Source organism: Anomaloglossus baeobatrachus, chromosome 3, assembly GCF_048569485.1.
Source record: "Anomaloglossus baeobatrachus isolate aAnoBae1 chromosome 3, aAnoBae1.hap1, whole genome shotgun sequence".
NCBI lineage: Eukaryota > Metazoa > Chordata > Amphibia > Anura > Aromobatidae > Anomaloglossus > Anomaloglossus baeobatrachus.
Genome location: NC_134355.1, coordinates 342,953,253 through 342,977,053, shown reverse-complemented (window position 1 = coordinate 342,977,053; position 23,801 = coordinate 342,953,253). Strand labels below are relative to the sequence as shown.

At 40.2% G+C, this 23,801-nt stretch overlaps 1 protein-coding gene across 1 annotated transcript in view; it reads right to left on the bottom strand.

Annotated features, from left to right (window-relative positions):
• SIM1 (SIM bHLH transcription factor 1) overlaps nt 1-23,801 on the bottom strand; it is a 179,581-nt gene that overhangs the window by 4,606 nt on the left and 151,174 nt on the right. The window contains exon 11 of the mRNA XM_075338382.1: nt 709-1,114. Coding sequence (XP_075194497.1) covers nt 709-1,114 — 406 coding nt within the window. The remainder of the gene's footprint in view (nt 1-708; nt 1,115-23,801) is intronic.

Below are 23,801 nucleotides of genomic sequence, written 5' to 3'. Positions count from 1 at the left end.
ATTACAGAAGAAATATATCATTACATGCCAACCAAGTCAACTTGTGCAAAGGGCTGGATTGACCAGAGCCTTCCATTATTAGTAAATCTTTGTTATAGCTAATGAGGGGGGGGTGGGGAGTCGTGTGTGGGGTACCCTTCTATGAGATTCCAGGCGATGTTACATTTTAAAACCCTTATGCCTTTTTTAAAGGTTAACCAAGACCAGGTTGGCAATAGCTACACTGTATTACAATTTTTATGGCTCATAAATAATGAAATAGGCATTTTAAATTTTAAAAGCACTAGAAGGTTGGACTTTTCTATTTCCGTACATGACGGCGGCAAATTTCTGTGGTTCCTGCAGTCATCGCAAGATGCAGTATGGGTGAGCTGCTCTATTCTTTTAGATATGGCTTTATTCTATTCAGACAACTAATGTAACAGAACTCAAAGCCACCAAAAGATAAAATCTTTCACATATATAATGTCACTCATAATTTCAAAATGAAAACAATATTTTGAACAAGTATTTCCTATATTTTAGTAAGAATGACTCTAGCATTATATGTTATTAAAAATCATGTACCTTCAACATACCAGTCACATAATACTATATTATTGTGGGATTTTCAAACGTAGTTTCCACTAGATGAACTTGTCATACTATTCATACTATTCTGTTACATCTGCATGTAAACCATAAATGAAATTTTCTAAAGTTCCTTACCATGTACTCTGTGAACAGAAGTTATATGTGGCATTGCTGTCTCATATCCATCTCTGCTTTCAGGAGATGACTTAGGCACAGGCACAGTTGATCTTGAACCCCACCAGTTCTCTCTTCCCGCTTGTGGACTACCTAGAAAGTATCTACCAGCTTCACATCTGCCACTTTCACAGGATTGACCATGATGGTGTCTTTCATCACTTAATCTTGAATGGTCAAGGGTAAATCCAAAACACAAAGCATTTCGATCAGGATACTGGCGATATGCACATGAGACATCGTGTTGTTGGGAGCTTGGCCTTTCTATAGGATCTATTAGTTGGGGTGAAGCTGTGTCTGTTAAAGGGCTGCCACCCCATTGACTGTCGTGATCTGACTCTGATCTCTCTGTGTGAAATCCAGAATACTGAAAAATATTACAAATACATTTATAAAAATTAAACCACTCTTTGGATTTATATGCAACATTTTTATCTGATAATCAAAATTGCAGTATGATGGTATTAATGAAATCATATTGGATTTTTTGTATTTACAGAATTCATTGTATGGTAAGCATTACCTGTCACTGTAATTACTCAGATCAGTATTATTACATTGATATCAAACTGATAAGGTTTTTTTAATTTAATTTTGTGGATGAAACAAAATTCTGAACTTTTGTAAAAAATAAAAATGGTTTGCGTTGCCATTTCCGAAGACTCAAAATATTTTTTTAGGCGGTATCTACACTTTTTTGTTTCATAGGACTTAGATTATCAGACCTGATGCAATTCACTCATAGCACAGCTGATATAAATAGACATCAGTTGCCAAGAGGTGTTTTCTCGATTTATTCCCAGGTGCTGATCCAGACTAGAACACATAATATGATACGTTGTGATCCTGCTTCTAGTTGTGAATATGTCTGGTTTTACAACTGATACAATAGGCATGTGGGAACAATTTCATCGCAAGCAATGGAATCATCGCCTCCATCATTTTTCATCCAGTGTTTTTAAGAAATCTTGTCTGGAAATAACAATGGCGGATGTGAATCCAACTTTACTCTTCTATCAACGGACCTGTATGAGGGCTTATTTTTTTGCAGAATAAGATCTAGGGGGGGTTTTATAACATTTTTGAGTATATAATATGTTCTCATCACATTTTACGGCTTTTTTTTAAAAGAAATGTAGCAAACAAAACACCGCAATTCTGATATTTTGCTTTTTCTATTTCAGAAGTCACATTTTAGAACAAATACTTTATGAATTTGTTCATTTAGGCAATATATATATTTATTTTTTTTTGCTATTTATTTTTGGAATAAAGAGGGTGATTGAAAACTTTATGTATTTTAGGGGGATTATCTTTTTTAAAAAATATGTATTGTTTTATTTTTTACATTAATTATTAGGTCCCCCAGAGACTTAGACATGTGATTTTGTGATTGTATATTCAACACACTGTGAAACTACAATTTTTTTCAATGTATTGTAAATTTCATGATCTCTTCAGTCATCAGTAAGTCCTTGGCTGTCATGGCAACCAATCTGCACCACATCATCACATCATGCTGTGTACCAATGGATGTCAGATATTACATCTGCTATGTTGGAAGCCTTCTGACAGTGGCATTGAAGAGGATGAGCATATAAAGGCAGTGCTTGTTCAGATCATATCAGTTACTTTTCGTTCTTGCTTTGTAACACATCTGGTACCCGCACTGCTCAGAGCGGACTCAGTTCCTGAGCCTGTTCTCTATGGTTTATAGCCACAGTACATGTATGGCAGCACTATCAAGGCATTAAATTATTTCTGGCTGTTATTATTTTAATTACATTATATTTATTACATTAATGACATAAAATATACTGGAAAAGACATTTAATAGTTCTTGTAGAAAATATTTCAATGTGTGTTTTAAAAAAATTAATGAAATTCAGTACAATTAAGGCTTCTGTAGTATGAATTATGTTCTCAATAATCCTTACATTCCAGCAAATATTACAAGTAATACAGTTCAACTGAACAGAAGTATTTGCAGATATGATTACGTTTATACCATAATCTTTATCGAATAATGGTTAGAAGCAAAAAATTACTTGTTTAAAAAAATCTAACTGAAACCAAATATGTTTTATTGCTTATTTTTTCCAAAGCAATTCTACCGTTTCATTTTTTTTCTTTATTGTAAAAAGATCTGACAGATTGGGACAGTTCATCTTTGAACAATTCTAGAAGATGAAAAGTTAGAAATAAAGAAAGCTAAAGCTCTTACAGAAAAAAATAAAATCCCTTTATCGGGGATTATACAAACAGCACTTAAATTCTTGATACTAATATGTACCTGAAGCAAAAGCAAAATGCCACAGATGTCTTACACTCTGGCCAGATGGTGGCCATTAAATCACTTTTATCTCATGTTTTACTGATGTAAACCTGAAAGTTAAAATATGTTTTTGCATTGAATATTATAGCATGACACAGATGGTAGAAGCCTTTTTTTTTACAATAACATAATATAACCATAAAAATTCGAGACAAAATGTGATCTTATTTAATATGCCTGGTGTATTAGAAAATGTTCCAAATGTGTGAATGGGTCAGTAAATATATATGGGTTGTAACTACCCTTTTCATAATCCATCCATATTCCAAATATTTGACTGGTGTAAAATATATTCTATATAGTGACTAATAATTAATGTTCTTTTATGTAAAAAAGTGTAATGTTAAAGGAATTAAACATATACATTCCACACTAGTGGACTTCCTTGGAAAAAAGTAGATCCATTCATAACTTGATCATAGTATTAGCTAAGAGCACCACTTGCACTCCTAAGCTACATATATACAGCTGTATTGCATTCACCACTCCACTGTTCGTGCTACTTGGTACAACTTTCCATTTGGCTGGAAAGTTACAGTGAATACCATGAAATCCAAGGTACCAAAACTCCTTCTCTATAGAAAAATTATCTATATTGGTCCCAGCTAGAGTTGAGCGAGTATTGAAATATTTATACCGTGATACTCCTAACAAGTATTTTGTAATCAATTGATTTGAATTGTACTCGCTATTCGGAACAAATATACGAGTACAATGCAAGTCAATGGGATATGCGAGTGATTTTCTGCTGATTGGGAAATGCAAGTAATTTTCTGCTGGACTCCAGCAGAAAATTACTCGCATTTCCCATTGACTTGCATTGTACTAGCTATTCGGAACGAATACAAGAGTATTACAAAGTACTCGTCACGAGTATAGCGAATATGAATATTACGGTACTCGCTTAACTCTAGTCCCAGCATACACCGAAGGAAAATACAAAACAAATGCAACGTTTTGAACAATGCAGTGAATTTTTAAAGCCATTTTACACCTTTTAATGGCTTGATAAAGGTCCTGCTTTGGCTTTTGTATTTTTCTTGGGTGTATGCTGGGACCAATAAAGATAGTTTTTCTATAGAGAAGCAGTTTCAGTGCCTTGCTTTTCACGGTATTCACTGGCACTCCTAAGCTAGGCATAGTGGGGAATGGCTATGAATCATGAATTGCTAAGTACAATGTGCTCTAGTAGAACAAAATGCATGCAGCTGATTTAATAGGATTTCTCTAATAAAGTATAAAGCTGGATCAATGAACTCATTAATAATTTTTGAATCACAATAGGTAAATTAAGATCAATTCAGATATAGTGCACAAATTTATATTCACAATGGTTGCCTGGTTTGGAAACTCTATTTTTAAATTCTGGGGAATGAAGAGTAAAGGCCCAGTCACACACAACGACTTACCAGCGATCCCGAAAACGATGCGACCTGATAGGGATTGCAGGTAAGTCGCTGGGAGGTCGCAGGTGAGATGTCACACAGTCAGATCTTACCAGCGATTCAGGAACAATACAGGTCGCAGTAGCGACCTGTATAACGATCTCAGCAGTCACTGTGACCCTGTCACACAGTGTCAAACACAGCGATGTGTCCTGCCCAGCAGGACATCGCCTTTGAAGAAAATGACCTGGACCATTCTGCAATGACTAGAGATCTCACAGCAGGGGCCTGATCACTGGTAGGTGTCACACATAACGAGATCGCTAACGGGATCGCTACTGCGTCACCAAAATGGTGACTCATCTGCGCTCTCGCTAGCGATCTCGTTATGTGTGACAGTACCTTAAAGGGGATTCTCTCATAAAGACCCTTATCAGGCTAGAGAGCACAGCACTGGATAACTTATTAATTTCAAAGTAACATTTGCAAATGTGTAGTTTTAACCAGGCCCTGACTACTCTCCCTCTAAGGGTATGGTTCCACTAGCGTATAGCTACCAATGCGAGAGCATCGGAAGCGATATGCTAATGAACCCCTGCTGCGAGCGTCAGCCAAGGGTCTTTTGACTGTGATGTAATCTTGCAATCGCATCACAGGTGCGGACAAAAAAGGGAGAGAGCACTTTCCTCCATCTCCTCCACTGCCTGTCTCTTCGTATATCGCACTGCACTCAGGTTACATGCGAGTGCAGTGCGATGTTTCACACGCTTCCATAGACTTGTATGGGGGTGCGTGAGCCGAGACTTGTTGCCAAACGTAGCATGCTGCGATTCATCCCGCATGCCGCTATAGCATAAGAAATCAATCACAGATGAACAGTACCCTACAGTTTTGCACTGATGCGAGTGCAGTCCGATGTTTTATCGGATTGTTCTCGTCCATGCAAAACGCAAGTGGAACCGAACTCTTAGGCGAGCTTTGCACACTACGACATTGCAGGTGCGATGTCGGTGGGGTCAAATTGAAAGTGACGCACATCCGGAATCGCATGCGATATCGTACTGTGTAAAGCCTAGATGATACGATTAACGAGCGCAAAATCGTCGTAATCGTATCATCGGTGCAGCGTCGGCGTAATCCATAATTACGCTGATGCGACGGTCCGATGTTGTTCCTCGTTCCTGCGGCAGCACACATCGCTGTGTGTGAAGCCGCAGGAGCGAGGAACATCTCCTACCGGCGTCACTGCGGCTTCCGCAGGATATGCGGAAGGAAGGAGGTGGGCGGGATGTTTAGATCCTGCTCATCTCCGCCCCTCCGCCGCTATTGGCCGACTGCCGTGTGACGTCGCTATGACGCCGCACGACCCGCCCCCTCAGGAAGGAGGCGGGTCGCCGGCCAGAGCGACGGTCGCAGGGCGGGTGAGTGCATGTGAAGCTGGCGTAGCGATAATTTTCGCTACGCCAGCTATCACACGATATCGCACCTGCGACGGGGGCGAGGACTATCGCGTGCGACATCGCAGCATCGGCTTGCGATGTCACAACGTGCAAAGCCCGCCTAAGGCTAAGGACATACAGGCATTTAGCATCCAATGCGAGAGCATCAGATGCGTTATGTTAATGACCCTCAGCTTCCGCTCTGCTGTGAGTGTAAGCCGAGTGTCATGCCACTGTGCTGCAATCCTGTGATCATAACACAGCTACGGAGGATAGGGAGAGACTAACCTCCCCATCTCCTTCATTATCAGCTGATGCGTATATCCCACTGCACTTTGGTGTAATGTACGATGTTTCTCTCACATCCATAGACTTGTATGGGTGCAAGTGAAAACAAATCGGATTCCACCCATAGCATGCTGCAATTGTTTTCCCAGTCTGCTTAGGGCTGAGAAAAAAATTACACATGGGATTGACCCCCATAGAGTAACATGAGTCCGCGTGGAATGCGATTTTTTTTTTTATCGCATTCCACTCTCTCCATTTTACTCGTCATGTGACCTTAGCCTAATGGGTTGTAACTCCTTTTGTTTGTTTGAATTTTTAACTCTCCTGTTATAATTCCAAAGCATTAATCAACACATATCAAGTGTCTGTCCTGTGGAATGTACTTATGGTACTGGGCCCCAACATGATTTAATACTAGAGGCATTGGTAATAGGCTGTTATCCAGATAGTGGTGCATCTCACATAATGGTGTGAATGGCACCCTCGGAAGACATGTCTGCATTTGGAATACTAGTCAACCCCCCAAGGATGTTTGTTGGTTTTGTTTATGGTTGTTTCATTAGTATTTTGCTCCTGTGCTGTCCCCACCTTTATTATGGGGTCTGCTGCATCCTGGTGTATATTTATGTTTTGCCATAGTAAGTATGGCTGTTTTTTCTCCTGTGATGTTCAACACCTATCAGGCAAACTGAAGAGCGTGATCTTAGAAGAAACCACTTGACTGGGAAAATGTTCTGCAGTATTATAGAGCTCTGGCTGATTGTGTACCACTTCTCTTAAATCCCAGTAGGAGATATAATCATTGTGGTAACGGGGGGAAAAAAACTATAGTATAGGTTATAGCTGCCAGCTCTGGGATACACTCAGTTCTGTTCATTACTCAATTAACAGTTGTATTTAAAGATCCTGAACAGGATTAGAAAATCTACTTCTCAGCTCTGCTGAAGGAAATGAGCCTATAGACTGGTGGGACACTGCTTCTGGAAAGAATAATTAATGTGTCATGATCTATGCTTGGCCCAGTCACTGTTGAGCTGTAGCATGTATCGTTTTTCCAGTGGTATTGGTCTCATTGGAGGGGCTTGTTCCATTCTGCCTTGTTCCGGAGGTCATGCCACCATATCTTGGTGCTGCTACCTCCGGAACGCTGCTAGTAATAGTCCTGCTCTGCAGGCTGCGTGTCTGGCTTCCGTGAGTGTACTCTGATCCGTCCTTTCTCGCAGCTACCTTGTCCTGACCTGTGTCCTCCCTGTACCGCTTGTCCATCCCGTTCCCCGATTCTGTCCTGTGTCTCCTCTACCCTGTCCATCTGACCCCTGTACCCTCCTGTGACTTCTTCGCCCCTGCATGTAGTTTTGACCTCCCTATAACTGACTTCGGCTCCATTTCTCCCTTCTGTCATTTACTAGACTTCCTGGCATCTGACCCCTGGCTTCCACCCAACCACAACTTGCTTTTTCCTTGGTATTGACGAGACATCCTGATACTGACTTGGCTCGCTGACTACTCCATTGTATTCTATCATTCTATAGTGGGTTTGTATGCTTATTGCATATTGGACCTGTCTCTCCAGCTAGTTTCAGAGCCCCCACTAGAGTAGCGTGACATAATGGTTTTTTAGCTAAAAGAAAAAGGTTTTGGTACCGTGTTAGCTATCACAACTACAAAATTTTAATTTTGTTTCTCTCACTGAGAGCAATCAATCATAATGTTTTTTAACTCCTGTTCATCCACTTTTATAAAAAAAAACTCTTTAAAACACAATCATTTTTTCTTCAATTTTAAAATTGAAACATTTGGATAAATCTCAGCAAGGAAAATGTGTTTAAATATTTAAACAATGAAAATTATAAAATGCTGCATTAGCCCTTGTGCTCATTTCTGTTTAAAATAAAAATAGTTGTCACAAATCAAAATTTAGGACTTATCTCATAGAAGTTGTTTGAGAAGATGGTTTAAGTTATGATGTTTAACACAGAGTTTTCCAATAACTCCTACTAATCTATTCTTCTTTTTAGAAGAACTTAGCTATATAGTAAGTTGTGCATAGAACTAACTTGTATTTCATATTCATACATATGTCAATAGTGCCTAGAGATAACATTTTCATAGTTGAATTACTTTCATAAAATGTATTGAGTAGAGACATAGAAATTTATGAGTAATAACAATCCACCAAGAGAATATAAACTCACATTAGAGAAAAGACTACCATGAATATCTTGCCAAATGTAATTCATGATCATCTTAGTAAAAATGATTAAAGCTGACATTTCTGGCATATCAGACTATTAATATGAAGTCACAACCTTTGGAAATGTGCATCATGTAAAACATATGCTTGAAGTAGAGAACAGTTTATTAAAGACTCCTGAAGACATTGTAAGCCTTGTGTAATTATTTTAAACAAATTAGACCCAAAATTCAGAGGCAAGTCTTTTGGGATAAGTGACTAGCTGAAGAGGCAATAGCCATACTCTTTAGAAATACAAACAGGCTTTCTTAAGATGTTGGAGTTTCAACAAATGCTTAAGAAATTTAATAAGATTTTTAATTTATTTCCCCTATTATGGTATCACTAGGATTACAATAACATTTTGTATATTCAAACACTCAGGTTTCTTCATATTTACAAGGGTAGATTTAATATTTGGGATCTGGGCAGCTACAAATAAAAGGTGACAGCAGTGACTAATATAAGGATATCTTAATAATAGAAAAAATAAAAATAAGAATGTATTCAGCTCTGAGCCTTAATGCTCATGACTAAACACTTCTACAGATTGTCATAAAATATTAACTATTTTATATATTAAAATGCCTACAAAGAATATTATATACCTACTCAACACTGTATATCCACAAAAGGCTTATTTGACTATTTAATTTGACAATATAATGCAGTCACGCACCTTCTACAGGCTGTGTCCATACTGTTTCTGCCTTTTCCCATCCATTTCAGCCTTTCCTCAGTCACCACAGCTCACCGTTAGGTCCAACTTGAAATTATTCAGGTTTCCCATTTTTTTTTAGTTTTTTGGAAAAAAAACTTGAAAAAAGGGCTTCCCTGGATTTTCCATTGCCAGTGAAGATAACACCATGTATTAGGGGTTAGCAGCCAGTAGCTGCTTGGGTTACCCTTAGCAATAGAAAATGTAGTGGGAACCCACGCATTTTTTTTTTTACCCCAAACCCAAGGGTTCGGGGTTTTTTTTTAATTTTTTAATAATTTAAAAAAATAATCGACATGGGCTTCGCCATATTTTTGTATGCTAGCCAGGTACAGCAGGCAGGTAAGGGCTGCCTGCAACCTCCAGCTGCCTATTTGTACCCAGCTAGGAACCAAAAATATAGGGAAGCCCTTTTTTTAATTATTTCATGAAATAATTTAAAAAAAAAAACAAAAAAACAACATGGGCTTCGCCCAATTTTTGTGTCCATCCAGGTACAACTAGACAGATGGGGATTGGAATCCGCAGTGCAGGTTGGCCCAAGCTTTCTGGGCCCCCCACTGCGAATTGCAGTCCGCAGCCCCCCTAGAAAATGGCGCTTCCTTAGAAGCGCCATCTTTCGGCGCCGTATCCAACTCTTCCAGCAACCCTGGTATGGGTGGCTCGCTGGGTAATAATGGGGTTAGGGCCAGCTGGGTATTATCAGCTGGCCCTAAGCCCAAAATTAATGGTATCATGCCAGTATTAGACATGCCCACCATGAATTTTTAGTAAAGATAAAAAAAAAACACAAGACAGAGAAAAATATTTTTATTAGAAATAAAACAAAACACAATTAGTGACGCCATCTTTATTGAAATAAAAAACTCTCCTTCGCCATAGTTCTGGGTCCCACGATGTCCAATCCGGATCGAGTATCATCTGATCGGTTTGCTGGAAGGCAAAGATATCAGATGATGTGTCAGGTTCAAGGACGTGAATCACATCACACATCAACTGATTGTATAAAAGCTGTTTATACAATCAGCTGATACATCAGTAGAAAAAAACTACACACTTCTGTGCAGACTCCCATCCGATTGCTCCAGGAGCCGCCGATAATCAGCTAATGTGGTCACATGGTGATTAGGTGATGCAGTCACATGACCACATCAGCTGATCACCGACAGGTCCTGCAGCGATGGGACGTGTCCCGGGAGCCTGCACAGAAGTGAGTATGCTATTTTTTTTTTCTCTGTTTTCTTTCAATTTCGCTTTGCAGTGAATGTACAAGCAGAGATAAGCTGCTGCACAAACACTGCAAAGTGAAGTGCATCTCTCCCAATCCATCGCTCCAAGAGCTGCCGGTAATCAGCTGATGCGGTCACCTGGTGATCAAGTGATGCAGTCAGGTGACCGCATCAGCTGATCAGCGTCAGGTCCTACAGTGTTTTGATGTCTCCCGGGAGTCTGCACAAAAGTGAGGATGCATATTTTTTTTTCTCTCTCTCGCTCCTGCTCGCACCCGCTCCCGCCTGCTCCTGCTCTCTCCAGCCCGCTCGCTCCCGCCCGCTCCAACGGGAATTATTCTGGTTTCCCATAAACTTACATTGCACATCAAATACTCGAATAGCGGTGACCTATTCGTCGGATATCCGTCAAAGCGGATATTTTGCTATTCGATAATCCCTAATAATGAACAGTGTTTAAATAAAAGGAAAAAAAGTCATTTCTTTATATATTCCACCTCAAAGAAAGTGTAATGAAAAGTAACTAAAAAGTCATATTACTTTCCAAAAAATGGTACCACTAATTATCAAGAAAAGAATAAGTCCTTAGATGTCACTGCTGACAGAATATTGTAAAGCATAGGGCTCTCGGAATATGGTGGCACAAAACAAATTGTTTTTTTCTTCAGTGTAATTATTGTACAAAACTAGCAAAACAGAAAGAAAAATAAATAATTTTGGAATAACCATAATTGTGCTGACCCACAGACTAACGGGGGTGGCCTGAAACTAAAATTGATTTTAATCCCAAATGTATAGCTTTTTTAACCTCTTAATTACGGAGCCAATTTTGACTTAATTGACAAGGCCAAATTTTACAATTCTGACCAGTCACTTTGTAATATAGTATCTTTGGAACGCTTCAACAGATCTTAGTAATTCTGAGATTTTTTTGTGACATATTGTACTTTATGATAGTGGTAAATTTAGGACGACATTGTTTGTGGGTTTTTTTAGAAAAAATTGGAAATTTATCAAAAATTCACAATTTTTAATTTTTTCATTTTTCTACCCTTAAACTATGTCACAAAAGATAGTTAATAACTAACATTTTCCACATGTATACTTTACATCAGCACAATTTTGGAACTATAATTTTATTTTGTTAGGGACTTAGAAGGGTTCACAGTTTATCAGCCATTTCTCATTTTCCCAACAACATTTACCAAAACCATTGTTTTAAGGACCACATCACATTTGAAGTGACTTTAAGAGGCCTAGGTAACAGAAAATACATGACACCATTCTAAAAACTGCACCCCTCAAACTGCTCAAAACCAAATCCAATAAGTTTATTATCCCCTCAGGTGTTTCACAAGGGAATGCAATGTGGAAAGAAAAATTAAAAAAAAAAAATTACTTAAAAATGTTGCATTAGCCTCAATTTATTCACTTTTACTAGAATAACACAAAAACAGACCACAAAATTTGTTATCCACTATCTGATGAGCACGCCGATACCCCACATGGGGTCAGAAACCTCTGTTTGGATAAAATGGAGGGCTTGCAAGGGAAAGAAGCACCATTTGAATTTTGAAACACAAATTTGCCTGATATAGATTGCGTGCACCATGTTGCATTTGTAGGGCCCTAAGGTACCTAAACACCAGAAACCCCACAAGTAAACTAATTTTGGAAACTAGACCCCAAAACGATTTTATCCAGTTTAGTGAGTATTTTCAACCCACATATACTTCACAGAATTTGATAACATTAAGTCGTCATTTTAAAAATGTTAATTTCTTTCACAAAAATATTGCTTCAGCACCAAATATCTCTCTTTTACAAAAGGTGCAACCAAAAAGTGGACCACATAATGAGCGCAGCAACACCCAACATGTAGTCAAAAAGTTCTGTTTGAACAAATGGGATGGATTGCAACAGAAGGATCTATATTTGAATTTTGGAAAGCAAATTTGGCTTAAATAGATTACGGGCACCATGTTGCATTTGCAGAGCCCCTAAGGTACCTAAACAGCAGAAACCCCCACATGTGACCACATTTTGGAAGCTAGCCCATGCAAGGATTTTATCCAGGGGTATAGTGAGCATTTTGAACTCACAGGTTCCTCACAGAATTTGATAACATCAGGTAATCGTCATACTGAGAATTTTTTTTTTTCACAAAAATATTGCTTTATCACCAAATGTCTCATTTTTACAAACAAAGTACCACCAAAAAGTGGACCCCACTTTATTGGAATTTTGGAAAGCAAATTTGGCTGAAATATATTGTGGGGCACCATGATGCATTTGCAGGACCCCTGAGATACTAAAACATTAGAAACCCCCCCACAAGTGACCCCACATTGGAAACTACACCCATCAAGGAATTTATTTAGGGGTGTGTTGAGCATTTTTAAGCATAAGTGCTTCACAGAACTTTTTAAAATATGGATATAAAAATTATATTGTTATTTTAGACAAAGATTTGTAATTTTGACAATTGATAATAGGATAAAATGGACCTCAGCAATTGATACACAATTTCTCTCGAACTCAGTGATACCACATACATGGTCAAAAACTAAAATTTGGGCCATGGCAGGGCTCAGAAAACGAACAGCACTATTTGATTTTTGGAATGCAAATTTGATCATGTATTTGCAGAGCCCCTGAGGTACCAAAAATGTAGAAACACCCACATGGGATCCCATTTGGCAAACTCAACCCTATATTGAATTCATCTATAGGTGTGATCAGTATTTTAACCCACAAATTACACAGAATTTTATTATATTGGGCCATGGAAATGAAAATAGTAGGGTTTTTTTGCTCAAATTTTACTTTGCTTCAAAAATTTAATTCCCACAAAGGTATCATGAGAAAATGGGCAGGATAATTTGTTATGCAATTTTTATTGAATGTGGCAGTACCACATATGTAGCTCTACACTACTATTTGAGTACACGGGGGGATCAGATGGCGTGCAACAACAGGGTATTTAGAATGCAAATTCCATTTGAATAGATTGTGGCTAAAATTAGCTGAGCACCTGAGGTGCCAGATAAGCAGAAACCTCACAAGTGACTCTCATATTGGAAACGTCACTACTTAAGGAATTCATCTAGGGGTGTAGTGAGTATTTTAAACCCACAGGTGTCTCACAGAATTTTATAACATTGGGAAGTGCAAATATAACATTTTAGTGGTAAAAATGTAATTTTTAATAGCTGCAAATTTGTCAGTTACACAAGGGTTAAAAGGTCAAACTGGACCACACAAATTATTGCGCTATTTCTCCCGAACACGGTGATGCCCTACATGTCATCAGAAATTACTGTTTTGCGATACTGCAGGGCTAAGCAAGAAGAAGCGCTATTCAGCTTTTGGGGCACAGCTATTGTAAAAATAGTTTGCATATAAAATAGAGATGTGAAACCTGGGCTCTGCTTACCACTCCTGCCGTCAGTTTAAAGACCTTCCATAATGTATGTCTATAATGACTGGAGAGCCACGCCAATCAGAAGTATTCCCTCTGGGTATCTTCACTCTATCACACTTCTACCACTATTAGGAGTGCAACAGTCTGGCGGTGCTCACCCAAGTGAACTAGATCCAGGAATTCATCAATGAAGCAGGCTGCAGGCACTCACAGATTAAATGTTGCATGTATACAAAAGAAAGGCAAGGGAAGGAAGCACGCTGGACAACAGGCGCCCCTAGTGGTGCGAAATGGTGCCGTTGTCCAGCATGCTTCCTTCCCCTCACCTCCCCCCAATGTCTGTCTTTTGTATACTCGAATAAAGCAACGTTGAATCGGTGAGTGCCTCCAGCCTGCTTTGTTCAAAAATTGTTTGCAGTCAACACGTGCACAGCCCATAAGGTGCCAGAACAGAAGAAACACCCCCAAAGTGACCTCAATTGTAGAAATTGTACCTCTTAAATAATTTATTTCTAGCTGCAGTGACTATTTTGTAGCATCCACGCCACACTTTTTTTTTTTTTTTAAGAATTACAAATAAGCCAGTTTAGTGCCCATACATTTTGCCCCCATATACTGCAGCATCTCCATCTCCATATATTATGCCCAGTTTGTGCTTCTCCCCACTACAATAATGCCCCACACTTGGTCACTTACTGGGGTTTAGGCACAGGGGGCTCAAAAGGATGGTGGCATTTAGATTTGGGAGTGCAGACATCACTGGATTTTATTTCAGGGTTGGGAACCATATCGCTTTCCCAGAGTCTTTATTTTACTGTGGGACCCCCCGATATTTCCACTGGCAGATGATGGACCTGAGTTGGGGCTTGGTTTGTGCGGAATAAGTTAGGTGTTTTATTGGTAACATATTGGGGTACATAACATTTTTGATCGCTTTCAGTATAAGGTTGGGATCACATTATTGTGTTCTGCACTGATTACTTCCATCAGACGAAACCGCTGATGGAACCTCTCATTCTAATGAGGCAAATAGAGACGCCTTGCATTCCATTTGGAGTATATTTTGCTGGTGTCCATGTTTGTGCACTAGAAAGACACCTAAAATGATGGGACACTGCCAGAACAGAGACCAGATGGAGTCCAAAGAGTCTCCATCTACCTCATTAGAGTGAGTGGTTCCAACAGGGGTTTGGTCTGAATCACTTTCTTGGGATTTACACGGAAACCCCTGACTTAACGGTCAGCGGAGGGCGCAGGATAAAGAGACTTACTCCGCTTTTTGGGAGGCAGAATGAAGAAATAGACAGCAGTGGAAAAATAGTTCTGCAGGTTGGTGCAATTTCAGAAATAAAAGATTTATATTTTTTTTGTTTTGCTTCTATCACACAGTAAAATTGCTTTTTTTACAATAAAGTTTTTCTGTCACAATGTTCTGAGAGCTGTAACTTTTTTATTTATTAGTAAAGAGGGCTGTATGGAGGTTTATTTTTTTGCGCAAAGAGTTGGAGAAATTTTGGGGGTCATTTTGGAGAACATGAATTCAAGGACTGTGGAGGAAAGAAAAGGCGCATAGGGTCTTAACTGATAAAAACAGTGAAAGGATTAATAGGGTGCACTCACCTATAGATGTTGTGAGAAGTCACAACACCTATTGAAGTATAACGCTGGAGGAGACAGCTGCGGACCCGTAAAATGGATGCAGAGACTTCTATAGGTAATCGGGGATCATCGCCGCACTAGTCACCATTCAATCCAAAGAATTATTAGCCCAAGTCATTTATTTGGGAACATTAACAAAGTCTACACCTTTCAGGGGTCTCTGCCCCCTTCCTCAGGACAATGTAAAAATAATGACACAGGAGATCCTGTGATGCTGTGATGATCCCCAATTTCCTATAGAAGTCTCTGCATTTTGCAGAACATAACATTTTTTTGATCGCTTTTTATTCAGATTTTAGAGATGAAGAATTAAAAAACAGCAATTCACATTTGTTTTTTATACAATTTTTTGAGCAGTTTACTGTGTGGGAAAAGTGATGAGAACAATTTATTCTTCGGGTAACTACGGTTATAGTGATACCAAAATTTACAGAGCTTTTTATGCTTTGCTACTTTTATACACTAAAATCTATATTTTAGAAAAATTCGTTTTTGCAGTGTCATATTCTCAGAGCTGTAACTGTTTTATTTTTTTTTCGAATGAGACATATTAGTCCTTGTTTTTCTGGGACAGCTGGGCGTCTTCATTTCTAGATTTTTTTTTTCATATGACTTTTTGATCGCTTTTTATTTCCTGTTGTGTGTGTCAGTATATTGAACAAATGCTATTTATGGCGCGTTTTTTATTTATTTTTTTACGGTATTTGCAGCACAGAATAAGTAATGTGACTTTTTTATACATCGGATCAATCTGGAAGTGGCAATACCAATTATATGTATGTTTTCTTGTTTATTTTCGTTTGAACACAAAAGTTGCATGATTAGTGATGAAAAGAGTTTTTGTAATTTGAGTGCACTTTTTTATGAGGTTTTTTTTAACCTTTTTGCTCATTTTATGTACTTTTTTTTATTTTTTTCACTTTTTCCCACTGTGGGACATGACTTTTTCTCACTTTGATCACTGATCTCCATGTACTACTATACTTGTGTACAGCAGCACAGGAGATCAGTCTCAGTGACTCACTGACCGCGTGTAAGGCCTAAAACACACTTCCGCATAAAAAACGTACGTGTCTCACGTTCCGTTTTTCGGGTCCGTGTTCCTTTTTTTATGGGCGTTTCTCCGGTACGTATGACATCCGTGTGATGGCGTATGCATGCCGTGTGTGTGTGTGGAATGGCTGTGTATGCGTACGCGTAATGTCCGTGTGAAATGATCCGTGTGTGATGCTCATTGTTGTTGATACATGTCGGCTGACAGCAAAACTTCACCCAACTTCATTGTCATACCGCGGCTCTGTCTGTGTCTCATACTGATTAGCGGTCACCCGTGAAGGACTCATCGGTGACCGTTAATCCCCTGAGTGACTGAAGTGAGCAGCATGATTTTCGCTGCCATTACTCAGGCTACCCGCGGCCAGCTGGAGTCCGCCCCCCGAGACCGCAACTCACCTGTGACTTCATCACTGTCACTCGGGCGACTTGCTGACACAGTTGGAGGATCCAGCGGTGGCCGCGAGTTACCTGAGTGACATCATCGCTGATCGCGCTACTCACCTCAGTTGCTGCGTGGATCTGGCAGGAGCGGCGGGGTTCTTCTGCTGCTCCTGTCACCTTCATGTAGCAGAGCTGGAAGGGACGTGGGACCTCCGTGGATTACGCCGGACATAGATGGGTTTTTGGGGCTTAATAAAGTGGTGAACGAGGGTATTTGTTAGTGTTTTTTATTGCAAATAAAGGATTTTTTGTTGTGTGTGTTTATTAACTTTAAATTACAGGTTAATCATTGGGGGTGTCTCATAGACGCCTGCAATGATTAATCTAGGACTTAGTGGCAGCTATGGGTTGCTGCCATTAACTCCTTATTACCCCGATTGCCAACGCACCAGGACAAATCGGGAAGATCCGGGTAGAGTTCCAGAACTATCGCATCTAATGGATGCGGCAATTCTGGGCGGCTGCTGGCTGATATTTTTAGGCTGCGGGGCTCCCCATAACATGGAGCTCCCCATCCTGAGAATACCAGCCTTTATCCATATGGCTTTACCCTGGCTGGTTTCAAAATTGGGGGGGGACTGCACGTCGTTTTTTTAATTGAATAATTATTTATTTTACTGCAAAGTATATACCCGCCCACCGGCGGCTGTGATTGGTTGCAGTGAGACAGCTGTCACTCAGCGTGTGGGTGTGTCTAATTGCAACCAATCATAGGCGCCTGTGGGCGGAGGAAGCAGGGAATAGTAGATTGATTAATGAGCGGCCGGCATTTTCAAATTAATTGAAGCCACGTATCTTTAGAACAGCTGTTCTTCGCCGTGCTGATGATCGGGGATCGGTGAGTATGCGACAGGGGAAGATACAGACCGAGCGCCAAAGGGATGATGACTGAGAACAGCAGAAAAAAGGTAAGTAGACTGACATTTAACAAAAAAAAACAAAAAAAACAACATCGTTCGTTTAAAAACGCACATGGACGGTACGTGCTGAACACGGGCATGCTACGTGTGCCGTCCATGCAGGCACGGACCCATTGACTTTAGCGGGTCCGTGCCTGCGTGTTGATGGCCAAAAACAGACATGTCGACCGTGTGGGAAAAACGCACACACGTACTAACCACACAGACACACGTTCCGTGTGATTTTATGTGTGTGTGCCATCTACCATAGAGTAACATTGGTCAACGTGTCTCCGTGTCTCCGGTACATGCAAAAACGTACCAAAAATGTACCGGAGGCACAGATGTGTGTTGCAGGCCTCAGAAACAGCTCTTTTGCCTATTATTTATAGGAAGTTTCATTGTCCTATTGCTATAAATTGTGGATTTAAGGCCCTAATGCTCATTGGCCCTGGTTTCTCTGCGGCAGCTACTACTAATGTATAGCTATTGCAATAGTGCATTTTGATGATCTCCATTGTCAATCCACTGTTTTTGATCAGTTTTTATTTATAATTGCTTACAGTTGTGCAATTTATGCAATATTCTTGCTATTCCTAAGGAACTCCCTTTGTATATGAATTACCCATCTGTGAAGTATTGGATCATTACCATCACTGAAGATCTTCATCATACAGCCATGGATTGAATTATTTATATAATCTGTGTGAATAAGGATTTGTATTAAATATTTAGTGCTATTATATGTTATATATATTTGTTTGCATAATTAGAGTGAAGCTTAGATGTCTATTATGTCATAGGCTTCATAGCGTGAGTTGATTGTCCACTGTACAGACTATCAGAACTCTCTATTAGGGATTGATTACAAATGCTTACCCAGTTGCGTTTTTTTGCACATGCCCGCTATTGTCCACTTTCTTGCCCTGGCCACGCAGCTGTCTTTAGAGCTGCGCACGTGCACTGCACATGCGCCGTTTCCATTGACGAGCAGCGGGCGGGGGGAGTGAGTGGATGGCAGCGCGGATGCGCTGGCGTCTGACTGCAACTGGTGTTCACTGGATATACTATATAAGGTTGGTAAGAACCGATCATCTATAGCCAACTGAGGAAGCATTCATGTGAAATGCGCATTGGGGTGTAGGCGGACTGATTATTTAACTTATTGCAACCACGATGGAGAATATTTGACTCTGCTTTGGTACTATCTACACCTGTATTGTGGCTCACAGATTAGATTAATTGTCTCACTTATATCTACACCAGAATGGGTAACTTATTTACATTCAACTCTCAATATGTTCTTTGGTACCAGTATGAATAGATACAGTGCCTTGCGAAAGTATTTGGCCCCTTTGAATTTTTCAACCTTTCCCCACATTTCAGGCTTCAAACATAAAGATAAAAATTGAAATGTTATGGTGAAGAATCAACAACGAGTGGGACATGATTGTGAAGTTTTAAGCTTTTATAAAAAATAATAAACTGAAAATTGGGGCATGCAATATTATTCGGCCCATTTAATTTAACACTTGGTAGCGCCACCTTTTGCTGCGATTACAGCTGTAAGTCGCTTGGGGTATGTGTCTATCAGTTTTGCACATCAAGAGACTGAAATTCTTGCCCATTCTTCCTTTGCAAATAGCTCGAGCTGAGTGAGGTTGGATGGAGTGCCTTTGTGAACAGCAGTTTTCAGCTTTTTCCACAGATTCTCGATTGGATTCAGGTCTGGACTTTGACTTGGCCATTCTAATACCTGGATACGTTTATTTGTGAACCATTTCATTGTAGATTTTGCTTTATTTTTGGGATCATTGTCTTGTTGAAAGACAAATCTCCGTCCCAGTCTCAGGTCTTTTGCAGACTCCAACACGTTTTCTTCAAGAATGGTCCTGTATTCGACTCCATCCATCTTCCCATCAATTTAAACCATATTCCCTGTCCCTGCTGAAGAAAAGCAGGTCCAAACCATGATGCTGCTACCACTCTGTTTGACAGTGGGGATGGTGTGTTCAGGATGATGAGCTGTGTTGCTTTTACGCCAAACATAACGTTTGGCATTGTGCCCAAAAAGTTTGATTTTGGTTTCATCTGAGCAGAGGACCTCCTTCCACATGTTTGATGTGTCTCCCAGGTGGCTTGTGGAAAACTTAAAACACTTTTTTTGGATATATTTGAGAAATGGCTTTCTTGTTGCCACTCTTCCATAAAGGCCAGATTTGTACAGTGTACGACTGATTGTTGTCCTATGGACAGACTCTCCCAGCTCAGCTGTAGATCTCTGCAGTTCATCCAGAGTGATCATGGGCCTCTTGGCTGCATCTCTGATCAGTCTTCTCTTTGTTTGAGATGAAATTTTTGAGGGACGGCCGGGTCTTGGTAGATTTGCACAGTGCTGCTTGGGATGTTTAAAGTTGTGGAAATCTTTTTGTAACAAAATCCGGTTTTATACTTCTCTACAACAGTATCACGGACCTACCTGTTGTGTTCCTTGGTCCTCATGATTCTATCTGTGCTTTAAACAGAACACTGAGACTATCACAGAGCAGGTGCATTTATATGGAGACTAGATTAAACACAGGTGGATAATATTTATCATCATCAGTCATTTAGGACAACATTGGATCATTCAGAGATCCTCAATGAACTTCTGGAGTGAGTTTGCTGCACTGAAAGTAAAGGGGACGAATAATATTGCACGCCCCACTTTTCAGTTATTTATTTTTTACAAAAGTTTAAAATAAGCAATAAATTTCGTTCAACTTCACAATTGTGTCCCACTTGTTGATTCTTCACCATAACATTAAAATGTTTATCTTTATGTTTGAAGCCGGAAATGTGGAAAAAGGTTGAAAAATTCAAGGGGGGCGAATACTTTCGCAAGGCACGGTATATTAGTAAGTGAAGCTTTGCAGCAGCATGGAGTTATATTTATAATATCTTGCACATTTTTTTTTTCTCACTATGTGTAAAGATCTCTGATATATATGGCTGGTAGCACATATACACATATTGGTTCCTGTGGCTCTATTTATGCTTGAAGCATAAACCTTTATGTAGATTGAAGTACCTCTCAAACTATCAGCCTAGATATTGTGCATTATATATTATTATTGATAAACAATGTATATGTATTTTAAGAGTCATTATAACTTTTCAGTCTGCTTTATTCTTGTGTGTTTTTGTACACTTTAGCACATATTTTTAATGTGTTTTTTGTATGTCATAAAAATTCTTTTTATTTAAAAAATAGAATTTGCAAAATAAAGTCTATATATTTTTTTGAAGAGAGATGTGTAATTACTTCTACTTTTGTTTGGATTAATAGAACCAGCTTATAGCTGGATCTTACAGGTACCATAGCAATGATCGACACCCACGATTATCATCTTAGGGAGGGCTTTTAACCCCTGTTTAACCACTTAAATACCGCTGTTGCGTTTGACAGCAGTACTTAAGGGGTTAATCGGCACTGATTGGTTCCAAAACTTGTCGGGACCAATGTTGTGGGTGTTAGCTGTCATGTACAATTGACACCAGTGGGATTTCTATGCCACGGTATACACTTAAGGGTGATTTACATGCTGCGACATCGCTAGCGTTTGCTAGCGATGTCGCGAGCGATAGCACTCGCCCCCGTCGTTAGTGCGATATGTGGTGATCGCTGTCGTAGCGAACATTATCGCTACGGCAGTGTCACACACACATATCTGTTCTGCGACGTCGCTCTGGCCGGCGAACCGCCTCCTTACTAAGGGGGCGGGTCGTGCGGCATCACAGAGACATCACACGCCAGCCGTTCAATAGCAGAGGAGGGGCGGAGATGAGAGGCCGGAACATGCCGCCTACCTCCTTCATTCCTCATTGCCGGTGGACGCAGGTAAGGAGATGTTCGTCATTCCTGCGGTGTCACACGTAGCGATGTGTGCTGCTGTAGGAACGACGAACAACATCGTACCTGCAGCAGCAACGATATTATGAAAAGGAGCGACGTGTCAACGAGCAACGCTTTTTCACGTTTTTTGTGCTCATTGATCATCGCTCCTTGGTGTCACACGCTGCGATGTCACTAACGGCGCCGGATGTGCGTCACTAACGACGTGATCCAGATGATATATCGTTAGCGATGCCGCAGCGTGTAAAGCACCCTTTATTCTTTACCAACGTTAGAAAATGACATTGAAAAATAAGGACCCTCAACAACGGCCATCAAAAAAGCGTATTGGTGGACGTTGAGGATTTAATGTAATAATCTAATTGCTTTTCTAATATGCTTTCAATAAAAAGTCACTACTATTATCTCTCTCTGCCCAATCTAACTGCTTTATTAATTTTTTTTACCTACTTCCAGTTTGTTGACATTTTGTTTGAAAATCCCCAGTACATGCTAGGATGCTCAAACAGGACTTCAGCAGGGTCCAGAGATTGTAATCACTGCCACAGCCTCTGTCCCCAACCTGAAACAATGCATATTCTTTAATGTTTGATTAAGGGTCTCAGCTATTACCTGCTCTACTGAGCATCCGTCAGTTGGCAATTTCAACATATGCTTGGTATGAGATCCCTATTCACTGTGCAATATTCTTTTCAATGCCCAGTCACAGTTTGCACCCCCACCAGCTCTAATAAGACGTTTTGAGCCCTTAGGAGAGCAACATGTCAGTAAGTTGACCACGTGGAAAGCAGGGCGAGCAGATACTAGCGCCACCCTCAAAAATTAAATCTTTTTTAAGTTGGGGCTGGTTTCTGCACAGAATTTTCTCCTTAAAGTGCAAAATGACAGTGCACGCTCTCGCCAGCTCATCGCTTCTCATTAGAGACGATAATGGAGAGAACTGTCAGTGTGCAATGAAAAGAATATTGCACAAAATCAAGGAAGCTCATACTTCACATGTTGCAATTGAAACCTGTAACATGATCACTACAGAAGGGACCAGCCTAGCCCCTGAATGTCACTAATAAGGCTTCATTCAGGATGCACACAAAAGCTAATGCTGCTTTCACACTTACGTTGTTTTGCTTAAGTCACAATCCGTCGCCTTGAGGAATTACAGTTTCCTGCAAAATATTTTGCAGGAATCCGTTTTTTCCCCATAAACTTCTAATAGCGATGGATTGTGACTGATAGTCTTGCGCTGCATCCGCCGCGTGATGGATGAGTCGTTTACTGACTGACCGTCAGGCGGGAGCAACGCTGAATGTAACATTTTTTGTTTGCGGTGGATTGCTTTTTTACTGTGAGCATGTGAACAGTAAAAAACCATGATCTACTGTAAATTCAGTTCCAGCGGCCGCCTTTTGTGAACGATCAGCTGATCAGCTGGCGGACGGCTTTTCTGAATGATCAGTTGATCGCCCAATGGCCGCCTTTTGTGGACGATCAGCTGATTGTTCACAAAAGCCGTCCGCCGGTAAAACAGTAAAAATAAAAATAAATTAAAAAAACCAACGGATCGTTTTTTTGCAGTATCAGTCCCATTAGTTGTGCCGCTATCTGCAACGCATCTGTTGCATCAGTCACACAACTGATTGTGATGGATGCAAAACAATGCAAATGTGAAAGCAGCCTAAAGGCCCCGTCACACTAAGCAACATCGCTAGCAACATCGCTGGTAACGAACAACTTTTGTGACGTTGCTAGCGATGTTGCTGTGTGTGACATCCAGCAACAACCTGGCCCCTGCTGTGAGGTCGTTGGTTGTTGCTGAATGTCCTGGGCCATTTTTTAGTTGTTGCTGTCCTGCTGTGAAGCACAGATCGCTGTGTGTGACAGCGAGACAGCAACAACTAATGTGCAGTGAGCAGGAGCCGGCTTCTGCGGAGGCTGGTAACCAATGTAAACATCGGGTAACCAAGAAGCCCTGTCCTTGGTTACCCGATATTTACCTTTGATACCAGCCTCCTCCGCTCTCACTGTCAGTGCCGGCTCCTGCTCTGTGCACATGTAG